General features: G+C 39.5%; 1 protein-coding gene across 1 annotated transcript in view; it reads left to right on the forward strand.

Annotated features, from left to right (window-relative positions):
• LOC124803212 (DNA-dependent protein kinase catalytic subunit-like) overlaps nucleotides 1–14758 on the forward strand; it is a 561762-nt gene that overhangs the window by 139602 nt on the left and 407402 nt on the right. The window contains exon 13 of the mRNA XM_047264427.1: nucleotides 11939–12089. Within this exon, the coding sequence (XP_047120383.1) occupies nucleotides 11939–12089 (151 nt within the window). The remainder of the gene's footprint in view (nucleotides 1–11938; nucleotides 12090–14758) is intronic.

The following is a 14758-nucleotide window of genomic DNA, read 5'->3' on the forward strand; positions in this document are numbered from 1 at the left end:
AGTTCTCTCAACATCTTCATCAGAAGCATAATCATATCCCTGCAGATCGTCTTTCATTATCGAGAAGAGATGGAAGTCAGACAGTACTAAATCTGGACTGTATGGAGGATGCTGTATGATGGTGAGATTCAGTCTTTGAAGTTCTGCCATGGTGGCACATGAAGTGTGTGGTTTGCCAAGCAAAGCAATAATGTGACCCACACGTTCTTGTGAAATGCCGATTGTGCTTCGAATTTCTCTCTGAGTGATACGACGATTGTCCTGAATCAGTCTGTCAACATTTTGCTTGTGAAACTCTGTGGTTGCTGTCACAGGATGCCCAACTCCTTGTTAGTCACGCGGATCAGATGTGCCCACCTCAACATCTTTAAACCTACTCACCCAACGACACACAGCACTCACATCAACACAATCACTATAAACTGCTTTCATTCTCTGATGAATCTCCTTTGGGGTGACAGCTTCTGCTGTCAAGAATTCAGTGACTGCACATTGCTTAAATTGTATTGACTGACCGTCTGTGCCGGTTTCCATACTTTACACCGTAACAATGCTACCATTCAATGCTAAGGCTTCCCGCCAATTGGAGCTATAGAGAAGAGGCTATGGTACAAGCCAGTAGCTGCCACAGACCAATGCTGCCAACTGTTGAAGAGTTACGAAGGTGGCGGCATTAATTTTCAGTCAGCTTTCCTATGTTAATGGTAATTAGGCAAAAACTGAAAAAATGAATATAAGGAGGCAGATAGCAAAACAAGAGGAGAAGTAAAAAGATTCCAGCTTGCTTCGTCACATTACTCCCTCATTGGATTGACCAGATAAATATTGCAAGTAACTGACTAGGTAATTCAATGACCACAAGTGACCGCAAAAAGTGGATTTAACAATCTACACACAAAAAAATATAACATAGAAATCTTATCGAAAACTGCATTACACATGTTTTCCAAATTCCTACTTATATGAACTGGCCATGCAAAATATTTACGTATAGTGTATTGTACAATGACACAAAATACCCACAAGTTACGTTTTTAATAAAAATTGGCCATCTTCATCATAGGTGATGCCCTTTTAGGGTAAACAAAGATTACATTCTAATATATATTTCGCTTTATACAAGTCCTGTCTTTCTTAAAAAAAAAAGTGGCAGTTAGTAAGAAAATGCACTGCTGTCAGTTCCCTTGGAGTGGTTCTCCTCCGCCACAGTACATAAAAAAGCAGAAAAAATACCCTACTGTAATACACTCACTTTTATTTCTAACTAAGTATAAGAAAAAAATGTTTCATGCTAATGGCAAATAATGATCATTACATCATAAATAAATACATTACATAGTCCTCATAACATCACAATAATTAGCACTAAAATTGACTATAGTACGAAAGGTATCAAGTGCACATTACACTATAAAATGTTGCACTAGGTCATGACTCTGTCTGAAACTGATTAAACTTGAAAGATTTTTGTTTCTTCTCCACTTGCAAAATCACTAAAATATCAAGTCCTGGTTTGAAATTTACACCATTTATGGATTCATATGACCTTAATGTCCAAAATATGTACCTTATCTCTAGCAAAAACTCAAGGTGTGCTGTAGCATAGATTTACTAATTATTATATTATGAAAAAAGAATAGAGTCATCATCACATAACTTAATAACTACTCAAATCAAAATTAAGGGGATGAAAGTTGTATCAAATCATTGTCCTACTTCTCCACTCAGCTCACATTCAACCAGAAACTTAAATCCTCACAAAATCACAGAATGTTACCAAATAGTTGACCTGTAAGAATATTCACATCACTCTAGCACCACAGTTATCAAAAATTACTGTTCATTGTCCAAGTATTACCATACAAATAGAAGTTTTCAGATAACTTATAGATCCAGTGATGAAACATTATTGGACTTGTATCTCACTAAAATATTGGTCTTTTTATTAAGCTCTCATTCCCAGACGCAGTGTCACGAATTGCACAATACACACAGTACCCAATGTTGCCTAGTTCAAAAATAGGTCATCAGTATAGTTACACCACTTTTGTTTGTATACAGTTATCTTTTTCATTACCCAATCTTGCCTGTCAGCTCCATTATTTTACTTACATTTCTTACCTCGTTAGCTAGTGGAGAGTATTCTCAAAAAAATATCCCTACTGCGAAGACAGGCTCCCTAACCATTAAGACCCTAACTTTATTAATTTTATTATTTCATTATTTGCTTCATTATCTGATAAATAAACACCTGCTCTTCTTATCTAGAGCAAAATTGATTCTACTGAAAAACACACCACAGTAACAGATCCTTATGCTGAGGCAAAAGTTAACTCTCATTACTGATCAGACAAAATTGTCGCATAAAGAAAACTGTTATTTCACTGTATTCCATCAAATTGCTTGAGATTCTAGCCTGAAGGGCTGTATAATACAAGTCTTGCTTATTCTTTCTGCGCACATTACTCCAGGCAACTATGTGTAACGTTTCATTTCCTTAATTCTAGAAGAGGCTGTACCATGACACAGATAGTTATCTCCATATACTGATTGCACTGTACACAAACACTTACATTTACTACAATTAATATTAAGACCAAGTATTCGAGATGGTTCTTATTGCATATTGCCTCTGCTGCTGCACCAAATTATACTGATTACACACATGAGCTGATTGCTTCAGATGTTAATTATAGTTTTCAAATAATCTGCACCTTCTCCTCCACATATGCTGACATCTTTCATTTTCTGTTTACCTTTCTGACAGAAATTCTTTGACCATGACAATATTAGAGAAGGAAAATTGCTACTCACCATATAGTGGAGATGCTGAGTTGCGATCGGCACAACAAAAACATTCATTTCATAAAACCAGAATAAACACATGCTGTTATTACAGGGTGCCACACTTCCTTCTTACTTACCATTTGATCTTCTTCATACAACAAATCCTCATTAATCCTTTCTCTGGAAAAACTATCATCCTGCTTACCAAAATAATTATCAGACAGTCAAATGACAGATAGCATAGTACTCTTCCTCATTACCACTCTCAGACTCTTAACTCTTTATTAGGCCAAACATTATCCTCCTCTATTCTTTCTTTACTTAACACATTGTCATCATTATAAATTATAAATTCAAATACCTCGTCCTCATCACTACTGGATTCATCATTGCTAGCATCATTACAACTGCTGTCAGAATCAGACCCAGTGTCACTTTCTCTAAGCTTTAGATTTTGTACCTCTTTCACCTTTTTCTCTATTTTAGCCAATTTTGAATCTACATTTTCATTTACTTTTACCGGTTTCTCCTCTGCCATTACTGCACACTTGGTATCTACCTCAGTTTCTAAGTCATTTTTAATCTGGTCGATTTGGTTCTCAAGTTTAATCCTATTTTCAGCACAAAGTTTCGTGGCTGCTTTGACTTCATCTTTACACTGTTTCTCAGAAGCCTTCACCTTCCTACTATAATCATCACAAAGCTTCTTTCTCTTCTTCTGCACATTTACTACTCATTAATGTTAATTTCTTATTAGTATTATGTACTAAATTCTTTATCTTTTCATCACAATCTTTGACTACCACCTCGGCCTTCTTATTTAATTCTGTAAGATTAGAGCTGACTACTTTAATTTCCTTTTTAATGTCTTTTTCAGTTCATCCTTTAACCCAGTCATGTCTTCTTTCATGCTATTTTACAATCTGCTAATGTCTTCTTTTGTACTCATACTACTCATAATTTGCCTTAACCTCGCTTCCAATTTTCCATCTGCCATAAACTTTTGCCCTTACTGACTTTCGCTGTTAGATTCCTCCCCCTTATCCTTAACGATTTCATCCACTTCAGTACTGTTTTCGTCCATTTTGCTCACAACACAATGTAGATAATGATTTTGTCATTCCATCTACAAAAGGACTTTTGTCCCCATCATTCAAAGTTACACTCATGTCTGATTAATAACCAGTACCATATACAGTATCAGTCCAAATTAAGTCTTTCTGTTGATTTAAAAACTTAACCCCTACAGCTTTGTTATCAATCACATCACTCTCCTGTTGTCCATTTTCCCCCATCACACTGTCTTGTTGTTGAGGCCACTCATTGTGTATCACTTCATATAAAATGGTATTTGCTATGAATTACTTTATCTTTATTCACTCGTCTTCTGCAGTTGCTGCTGCTGCTGCAGCTGTTATCTTGTTTCGTCATCTGCACAGATGCTGCAAGTTGTAATTTTCTCGGTGAGGCGAGTTGTTTATCCCGGTCGGCTTATCCACCTGCATGCTGATGGGCTGCTCCTGTACTCAGTGGCTGCTTCAATGGAACCCCCCGCTGATTGGCTGCTGTCATATTGTAGTCATGAAAGCCATGTGCTGATTGACTGTTGCATGTCCTCTGTTAAAATCGGTCTACTGTAAACCGCTCGAGTTCATTGTTCAAAGTTCATAAGTCCTAATTTATTGTGCCCAAAGACAGTAGTAGGGCAACAAATGTGACGTTCGCCTGCTTAATTTCTTCGTTGATAGTCTTCGTTGTGACATAATGTGTTGTCATACTGGCTGAAAAAAGAGGGGTGAAGATTCAACACTGACTACTGTAAATGATGTAGCCGACAGTTGCACGATTGCGTTTCACAGTTCTTTACTTTTACTGTTCATAACCCCCCCCCCCCCCCCCCCCCCCCCCAATATTACGCAGTTAATATGGCCAGTTCACTATTGGTTAACTTTTGATAAGCCTCATTAATAGTTTGCAGGCAAACGTCAGCATACCGCTACAATAGTTTACCGTTGAATATCTGTGAGTAGTAAAAACCTAACGACACAGTTCTTGCAGAATAATAGGGCACGTGTGAGACTATTGGGTAGACACTCATTATTTTAACACATGACCTATTTGTGTTAGACTTATTTCATGGTTAAGTTGATGCATTGTTTTTGATCTAACCAATACAGGTTTCTCATCTGAAAATCAGCTGTGGACTGACTGTCATGGGACCAAAAATCAGGCCTTTATATATCCTCACAATAATAGGCACTGAAACTATATATTTTTTGATGTTTAAGTTACAGAAATTACAATTAAAACATAACTCATTCAATTAACTAAATATATAGAAAAATTCCTCCTCTCGAACAGTTCCTTCTACCACAAAGGTTAGGCTGAATTATTTGTTTAAATAATGAAATTAACAGATATAGTTACGCAAACAATGCTTGTGACAAATCTGGTAATTATTTTGGAATTACATAAGGGCTGGCTTTGCTAACATGTTTTCAAATAGAGCCAAATAAATACTTTAAGAATGCTGGTAGTAGTTCTTCCAAATGTTAGTAACTATTACAGAATTTATATTTGTTTATAAGCCAACAATAGAATTCGAGTCCTGAGACAATTACTGATTTCACACTATGACAAAGCTATTAATTAGGAGTGGTCAAAATAAAGTAGGAAATTAATTATATACATAAAACTAAGCACAAAATTATATCTGGTGCTACATTCTTTAAAACTGAGGGTCAGCCTTTCTCTTTTATGGAAATGCAGATTATACTCATGCATGTTAATGGCGATCAGGCAAAAAATTAAAAAATGAATATAAGGGAGCAGATAGCAAAACAAGAGAGAAAGTAAAAAGATCCCAACTTGCTTTGTCACACAGGGAGTGCCATTTTGTTTCCGGTTTAGAGTGATGAACCCAGGTTTCATTACCCGTGACAATGTTTGACAAAATATTTTCATGATCAACATTATAACACAAGAGCAATTATGGCTAGATTGTCCTTTATTGGTCTATATGATCTTCTGTTAGGTGACGAGGAACTGAGCTGGCATCCACCTTTGTGTACCCCAACAAAGGATGTGTCAGCAGTATCAACAGAGATATCCAGTTGTGCAGTGAGTTGCCCGATTGTGATCCTTTGATTACATCAAATTAGAGTCCAGCATTGTAGGAGCTGTGTGCGGCTGGCTGGCATGGTGGAGATTGGACAGCTTTGCGTGACCTCGTTGCAATAACAGATGCATTGCATAATGACTGACAGTGCTTTTGTTCATTTTCAGGTCTCTGTAGACATTTGCAGATGCCTACGAATATCTGTGAAGCTCTGGTTGTCTGCCAAAAAATACTCAATGACGGCTCTCTGCGTGAAACACACTTCTGTTACAGATGCCATTTGGACTGCTATGTATATTGCCGCCACCTTTTGGAACTTCATGAAACTGTAAGGGCTCAAGTGGGAATATTCTAAGATGTTCCACAACAAATCTGGATTTTTTCAATCAAAATTGGCCGAGGAAGGAAAAAAGTTGTTGAATTGCTTAGTGAATGCCCCCTGGTACTACATCTACATCTATACTCCGCAAGCCACCCAACGGTGTGTGGCGGAGGGCGCTTTACGTGCCACTGTAATTACCTCTCTTTCCTGTTTCAGTCACATTTGGTTCACGGGAAGAACGACTGCTGGAAAGCCTCCGTGTGCGCTCGAATCTATCTAATTTTAGATTCAAGATCTCCTCAGGAGGTATAAGTAGGGGGAAGCAATATATTCGGTACCTTCATCCAGAAACGCACCCTCTCGAAACTTGGACAGCAAGCTACACCGCGATGCAGAGCGCCTCTCTTGCAGAGTCTGCCACTTGAGTTTGCTAAACATCTCCGTAACGCTATCACGCTTACCAAATAACCCTGTGACGAAACATGCCGCCCTTCTTTGGATCTTCTCTATCTCCTCTGTCAACCCAACCTGGTACGGATCCCACACTGATGAGCAATACTCAAGTATAGGTCGAACAAGTGTTTTGGATGCCACCCTCCTTTGTCGGTGGACTACATTTTCTAAGGACTCTCCCAATGAATCTCAACCTGGCATCCGCCTTATCAACAATTAATCTTAAATGATCATTCCACTTCAAATTATTCCGTACACATACTCCCAGATATTTTACAGAACTAACTGCTACCAGTGTGTGTTCCACTATCATATAATCATACAATAAAGGAGCCTTCTTTCTATGTATTCGCAAAACATTACATTTGTCTATGTTAAGGGTCAGTTGTCACTCCCTGCACCAAGTGCCTATCCGCTGCAGCTCTTCCAGCATTTTGCTGCAATTTTCTACTATAAGTTGCACAAGACATTGCCAGCAGCATTTGATTGAACGAACAGTTGTTCATGACGCAAGAGGCTGAATCAGAGAATGTGATAGTGTACATCCGAGTGTCAACGAACCACTATTAACGGCTCCATGTTCAGTTGCATATTCAATGCAGAGTTGTTCGGTATTGCAGAGCCTGTAAACATTTTAGGAAATTATGCGGATGGAGAAATGTCATTGAATTTTATTTAGAAAGTGATGCCGCTGAAGAAATTATGGAAAGTGTTACAATGCAGAGCCATGAATTTATTTGAAAGTGTACCGGAGAAGGTGGGTGTGTGGGATGTCATGGGTGTGAGAAGGTAAATGGATTCATGGGAACAGTTCTGGGAAGCGCCTAAGGCTTTGAGCAGGTACTGGAGATTTTGTTGGACTTCTGAGATGGCATCACTCCGGCAGAATTTGTAGGTAGAGGAGCCAAGCAACTGGCAGGCTTTATGTCAGGTAGTCATTGTAGTTCATAATGACAGTGGTGTTATCTTTGGCTGCAGGTTGGATGATGATGATGATGATGATGATGATGATGATGATGATGATGATGATGATGATGAGGATTTGTTTCGAGGCTGGTATGGCTGTCATTTTTCCTGCTCAGAGGCTGGTGTCTTCAGGAAGGTACTTGTGTAAGGATGGTGAGTCAAAGTTCAATTTAAACAAATTTATGCCAACGGGATGGTTTGGGGAGGGGGAGGGGGCAGAGCGAGATCACGATTGGATGGTGATATGAACAGGGAGAGGCAAGGTTCAGTGTTAGGATTAGATTAGCTTTGGTTGGTAGGTCTGGTATCAAAGAAGTGTTTCCATTACTGAAATCTGGAGGAGAGTAAGTCTTTGACAAATCCAACAAGGTTAAATTTTGGTGTAGGGCTGAAAATTAGGTCTATGGATAGGACAGAAACTTCTGTGGGGGGCTAATGATTTTGGTGGAAAGGTGAACAACAGTGTTCTGAGATTGTTCCAGCTCTGGATTTGGTAGGGTGTTGGTAGTGACTTTTGGGGGATATTGCAAGTTGTAAATTTCACCTGGGCAGAGTCTGGGTGCTATGAGTGGTTGATGAGGAGCACCATTGCATGTAAGGTAGGGGTTGGATAGTGGTTCTCCAAGGTGGCAGTAGGATAACTTACGGAGCTGTTGTTGTAAATGCTCTTCCAGATACTAGTGAAATCTCTCACTTGAATCCATTTCCTCCTTCACCTCAATGACAGCCTGCATACTAATCTTCTAAATGCTCCCCAAAATCCACAAACCCAACAATCCTGGACACATCATTGTAGCTGATTAGTGTCAGGGTTGCCACAAGTTATGGCAATCAGGTAATATCAGGGAATTTCAAACATGTCAGGGAAATCAGGGAAATACTATGGAAATTTTAAAAAAAAGGAAAAACTTCTGGAAAAATTTTGTTTTTTTCTCAGTAGATGGAGTGGTTTGTTTACTGAGAGACGTCATGAATTGTCACTGGTCAGACACGACTGAGTGCATGTGCCACTTCCCTACTTCCTAATTCCTACTGCTTCTCCCCTTCCTACCACACCCCTCAGGTTGCAGTCAGTGCTGCCACCACTTCTTGCTGCTAGCCTAGCACCTGGCGAAGAGAGGCAGGAAGACATGAGGAGTCTTTTGTTTGGATCTGATTCGTGGAGACTGTAGATGCATTGGCCAGAGAAGGCAGTTATGTATGCATGACTTTTGTCTGAGCGATTGTGTGAATGTGTGTGCGCTCTCATTTTCTGACAAAGGCTGTGGCTGAAAATTTGGTTGTGAGAGTGTGATTGTCTTTTCTGTGTGCCTGTCTGCAGCTCAGCAATCATCATTACGGTGTGTTGATACCTATCCTCATTTTATTGAGTCCAAGAGTATTCGCACAAGTAATCTGTTGCATGGATTGATCACCACAGTCTCATTTCATCAACATGCTGTCTGTGAATCATGAGTAGCTGGCCACATGAGTGGATTTCTGTGATGGGCTAAAACTGCAGGCGATTTCTGCAGGTATGTCTAACAGTTCGGGCATGCCGATCTGAAGCCCATTGTTTCCCACTAATATACAGGCCCTGTCCGTTGTATATAGTCTCACCATCTGCCCGCAGGCTGGATCTGTTTGTGTGGCATAAGGTGGCGAATTTTCATGGTCTATCTCTGGAGCCAGGACTGCAGTGCGTTTTGGCAGGCCAGAGGCCATGGGCAGTGGATTTCAGGAATTGTGACATTCTCACAACAAGTACATTGTAAAATGTGGTATTTTATAAACTTTTTTAAATTCTAGACCTTTTTAGCACTTTGAAAGTAGTTTATATGTTAGAAAGTGTGGACAGTAAAAAGAAGACAATTGTGGCAGTCACTAGCAGTTTGTACGGTATGTACTTATATATTTATCAAAAGAAAAATCACACAGTACCTAAATAATAATAGACAAAACATAGTGGAGTGGGTAATAACAGGCAGTAATAAACATAGTAGAACCAACATTTTATTGGTGGTCATCTATAGTGTTTGTTTACACAACACTTCCCTGCCTTATACACTTCTTCCAAGAGAGCTGTTTTTTTCTGAGGTCATTTCTGAAATCACTGAAGGTATTTTTAAAACTGTTGTGTGTCTCCAAGGAAATGTGTATTTTTGTCACAGAAGTGTGTTGTTTTATTGAAATAAAATAACATCAGTGGTTCTGGTAAAATACATATACCATTTGGCTTGCTTTGCCCATCTAAAAAACAGTTCATTACAAAAGATGTTGGTGTCAGTACTTAAGATTTTTTGGCAGGTATTTCCTCATTTGCCACTATTGTATTTTGTACCGTGCCTGCAAAGATGGATTTAAAATACCTTCAGTTATTGTAAAGTCGGTACAGACAACCCTCAAATGAAGAATTTTGCAACAAAGACTGTTTTCAAATAATACATCTAGAGGATATCTTCCTAGCCTCACAAAACACCAAACCACACTGGTCTAATCCAGGTTCATTGATCATGTCTTCATGATCTGGACTCAGTGCCAAGACACCTATCCTCGTTCCTTCACAACCTGAACACCTTTTCTCCCGTCTGCTACACTAGGTTCTCCTTTCCTTAGTGTGCCACCATCCTGGACATTGACCAACTCCCCTCTGATGGCTGTCTCCACACCTCTGTTCATATTAAACCCACCAACCTGCATTTTGTCAGCTGCCTGCTGAAGGTCTCAAAAATGCCATCACAGACAAGCACCATCTCCAGACCCAGTCTGCAAACAGGTTTCCTGTCCCATATCCCCACACACCCACTAATCCTTCTGCGACCCCCAAGAGTCAGCTACAAAAGAGTGCTCCCTTTGTCACCCAGTACCACCCCAACCTGGAGCAACTGAACAACATCCTTTGTCAGGGATTTGATTATCTACCATCATGCCCTGAAATGAGGGACATCCTATCCAAGATACCCTTCCTAAAGTTGTGTTATGTCACCCACCCAACCTCCCTAACATCCTAGTCCATCCCACTCCTGATCACACGCCATTGCCACAGGGATAACATCCCTCTGGAAGACCAAGGTGCACAATCTGCCTAACACATCCACTGAGCACTTCCTATTCAAGTACCGTGATACTACCTCATCAGAGGCTGACCCACATGTGAAGACAGCCATGTGATATACCACCTCTGCTTCAATTATTGCACGCTTTATCATCTTGGTATGACTACCAACCAACTGTCTATCAGGATGAATAGCCACTGCCAAACTGTGGCAGAGAGCAAAGTAGACCACCCTGTGGCCCAACATGCAGCTGAACATAACATGCTAGATTTTAACCATTGCCTCACAACTGGTCCATCTGGGTCCTTCCTCCCATCATCAGCTTTTTGGAACTGCACAGATGGGAGTTACCCTTACAACACATTCCCCACTCCAAAAACATTCCAGTCCCAACCTATGTCCCCATAGTGTCCACCCAACAGTTTCTACCCCCATCGGTCATATAACCACCTCTTTCAGTCATATCTCCTAACCCTCATTGTGCTCATCCTTTGCCAACACACCCACCAGTCTCTTCCTGTTTCTGCTTATCTCATTTTCTACTCCCCTTCCTCCCCCACCCCTCTCCCATTGCACTCTGCTATCCCAGTGTGTAACAATCTGCTCACTGTGCCTGTCTGCAGCTTAATGTATCATCTTTATATGTTGAGTAGCAATTTATCCTTTTTCTAATTGTTGATATTCCAACCTTGATTTTCCATTGTTTTATAGGGCAATATTGTTATATTTAAATTACATATATGTTAGTTTGTATAGTAATATGTTGTAATGATATGTGGTGTCGTAGTTTTACATAACTTGATAATGGCATAATGTAGTCCTGAAAGATGTTTTGCTAAATAAATCACATGTTTTTTTAGAACTGTTGTGTAATAATCTCTGTACTGGTTCTTGATATTGTAAGCCATTGTACAACAGTTCACTCTTAATGTATGGTCATTCCGATTCATCTCTTCCTGCAGAGTATGTCTCTTCGCTTCTCACATCCCTTCCCTCTTTTCATATTCAGACTTAAGAGCTATTACCTATTTTTAAATTTTTTTCCTTGCCTCTGCAGATGCTGCTTCTCTTCTCATTTTCACCAGGTATCTTAGAAGTTAATTCATGTAGTTTTTTTCATAAGTAAAGTGAACCTCTAGTGAGGCATTAAACTGCTACTGGTTACAAATTTTTCCATTTTCATAAACAAATGCACTATCTTCCTTGAATTTTTATAAGGTTGAGAATGAACAACTTCTGTGAAATATTTGTTTGCAGATAATTTTCAGTATTGCAAATAGTTATTTGGAATTAGGCCACAATGCAATGGATTCACTTGAAAAGTGGACAAAGGAAATACCTTCAGAGGATATGGATACACTGATAACAAAAGTTTTGCCTTACATGGAACCATTTCTTCAGAGCAAAAGTAAGCATACTACTTTTTTTAAACAATATTTTTGTGTTTATGAATGCATATGTTTTAATTTAGGTATGTATTTACTTTTTTTAATTTGGTTATTTAATTTTAGGGTTTGTAAAATGTTCATGTAATTTGTCAAACTATTTTTGTTTGTTTCAAAATATAGTGCTGTTTTTTTTTTTTTTAAATTTGTAGTTAATAGATGTCTGATTGGCAGAAGAGTGATTGATTGACGGAAGTGTGATTGAGAGAAGTTTAGAAAAAAAACTCTCCTCTTTTTTTGTAAAAGGTCGTGATTCAGTACTTGATGTAGTCAATACTTGATGTGTGTTTGTTATGAATTGTCTGTAGTTTCTTCAGGTAAGTAGATAACAAGTGGAAATCTGCAAATGTTTTTATAAAGGAAAGCAAAGGGGAGGCATATTTTAAATATTGTTGAATGTTTTTCATTATTCGGCCAACAGTTAACAGATAAGCAAGAGAAATATTAAGACTAAAGCCACCACTTCTTTGCAGAAAGTTGATTTCAGTGCAGAAAAAAGGAGCTATTTGTTTCCCATATTTTTGTTGAGCAGTGCTTCACACATATCATGTGTGTTTTTGAGTTTAGTTAATCAGTTCATAATGAACAGTGGTAATCATGTAATGAGTGAACTGTGGATTTATTTTCAAGGAATGTTCTTAAAAATTTATTTTATTTACTAGTGATTCATCAAGAACATCAACACATTTAATCACACTATGTGAGCATGGAAGTAGTTGCCAGGGAGTAACTGATGAAATCATTAGCAAATTAGTTTTTAACAAATGGTAATTTATTCACTTTAATGGTGCCTAAAGCATTTTTTAAAAGAAACAGATTTAAAATTATAAGCAGAAAGCACCCTCTAAATATCAAGTTAAAATTTATTCTGAGGCAGAAAGAAACAAATTTTTGACTGTATGAGCTTTCGGGCTGAGAACCTTGCCCCGCTCCCTTTTTACACGTCCGTAGTTACAACCCCTCACAACAACCTATGAAAGATTTCACTGGTGCAAATCTGCAATACACCAGATTACTTTAAACTAAAAGTTTTAACAATTCACACAAGCACACGAACTATGCACCCTGTAGGAGGGATGGACATGATAGAAAACACTAAAATTAAAATATTAACTTTCTCACCGAAGGTGCCACTTGATTTTAACTTCTAAGAAAAGTCTTATGGTGAAAGGGTGGCAACTTTATATACTAAAATGATCATTTAAATAAAAGCCATGAAATGCAATCTTATATAAAATTCTACAGGGTTGGCCAAACAAGTTAAGATGTTCTACAGTACACGGATACTGCCTCTCAAGATGATAGGCAAGATCAAAACATGTTTCAGGAATTAGGCCGTTACACTCCAAGCAATAAATTCGTCAATACGAAATCTGACAAACATGACAAAGGCAGCTACTAACGTACGGTAGACTGATAGGGAGATTACCGAACAACTCGAACCACAGGTTGCTCTAACCTGCCCCTACTCCACAAAGGAAAAACGGACCACCCAATTCATAAACAACCACCTTGACACGGGTAGGCAAACGGAGAAGAATTGTGGGACGACCCCAAAACAAAATGGCTGGTAACCTCACCAAGAAAACAAGTAGAATTTAACAAGTAAATGAAATAACATATCGCCATTCACTTAACTTCTAATAAACTAAGATTTCTGGAGAAGACCTGTCGCAGCACCCCCAAATTGCTCTCCCGAACCGTCTGCTGCCAGCCGCTTCAACAGACGCAGGAAGGTGCACCAATCTACCATCTCATGGCGTCGCAGCTCGCACCGGCCAGACTGATGTCGTGGGTTGACTCCTGTTGTTCTCGTGTCGACCGCGAAGCCACTACCCCTCGCTATACAGCACGGTGGCGATCTCACATGTGCGGATGCTCAAGACGGACAAGTCATCTTGTGTCTCAGTGCGCGACCGACTGACTGATCGATCCAGCCGCCTTGACCATTGCCTGAGCAAACTCGAGCAGACTGGCGACTTAATGCGCAGAGTCAGATGGAGGAACTAAGCCCCGACCGAGGGACCACTCGCTGAGTTCTCTTACTGGCGGATTGGAAAGACTCTCATTTTGCCGGTTTGAAAGGTTGATCCGAACGAAAGATATACTAGCACTCCGGATGACAGACAGACACTAACTGCCTCACAACTGCGGACGAGAGACAGACTAGCAAGCTGGGGACGAGAGACTGATCCAGACTGACCAACTTGCGTGCTCATAGCGCCCCTTAAATGCACTTGAACAGGCAACCTTTCCCCTTTCCCACCATAGGGAGACACCAAAGCTGCGATTGCCACAGTGGCGCCGTCGCCAGAAACGGAGGGCGACTGCTTCACACTACGCGCTGCGGCGCGCCCTTCAAAACAGCAATTTTTATCATGGCTCAATGAGCATGTTGCAGAGTTATTGTTTAACCTGTAGATTGTAAGTAAATGAACCTCTCCCATGACATAAATCATCAAGGTGAAAGCAGAGGATTTCTAAGATGTGAATAAGTTATGAAAGTAAGGAGGGCAATCAAGATGTGTTAGGTAAGTACTGGGTAGTTGTAATTAAAGGTGAGCTACTCACAGAGGTCCAGTGTGGGCTGTAATTCGCAGCAAAACTTGGTAGATATTCTAATGTGTTAAAG

Source organism: Schistocerca piceifrons, chromosome 1, assembly GCF_021461385.2.
Source record: "Schistocerca piceifrons isolate TAMUIC-IGC-003096 chromosome 1, iqSchPice1.1, whole genome shotgun sequence".
NCBI classification, from domain to species: domain Eukaryota; kingdom Metazoa; phylum Arthropoda; class Insecta; order Orthoptera; family Acrididae; genus Schistocerca; species Schistocerca piceifrons.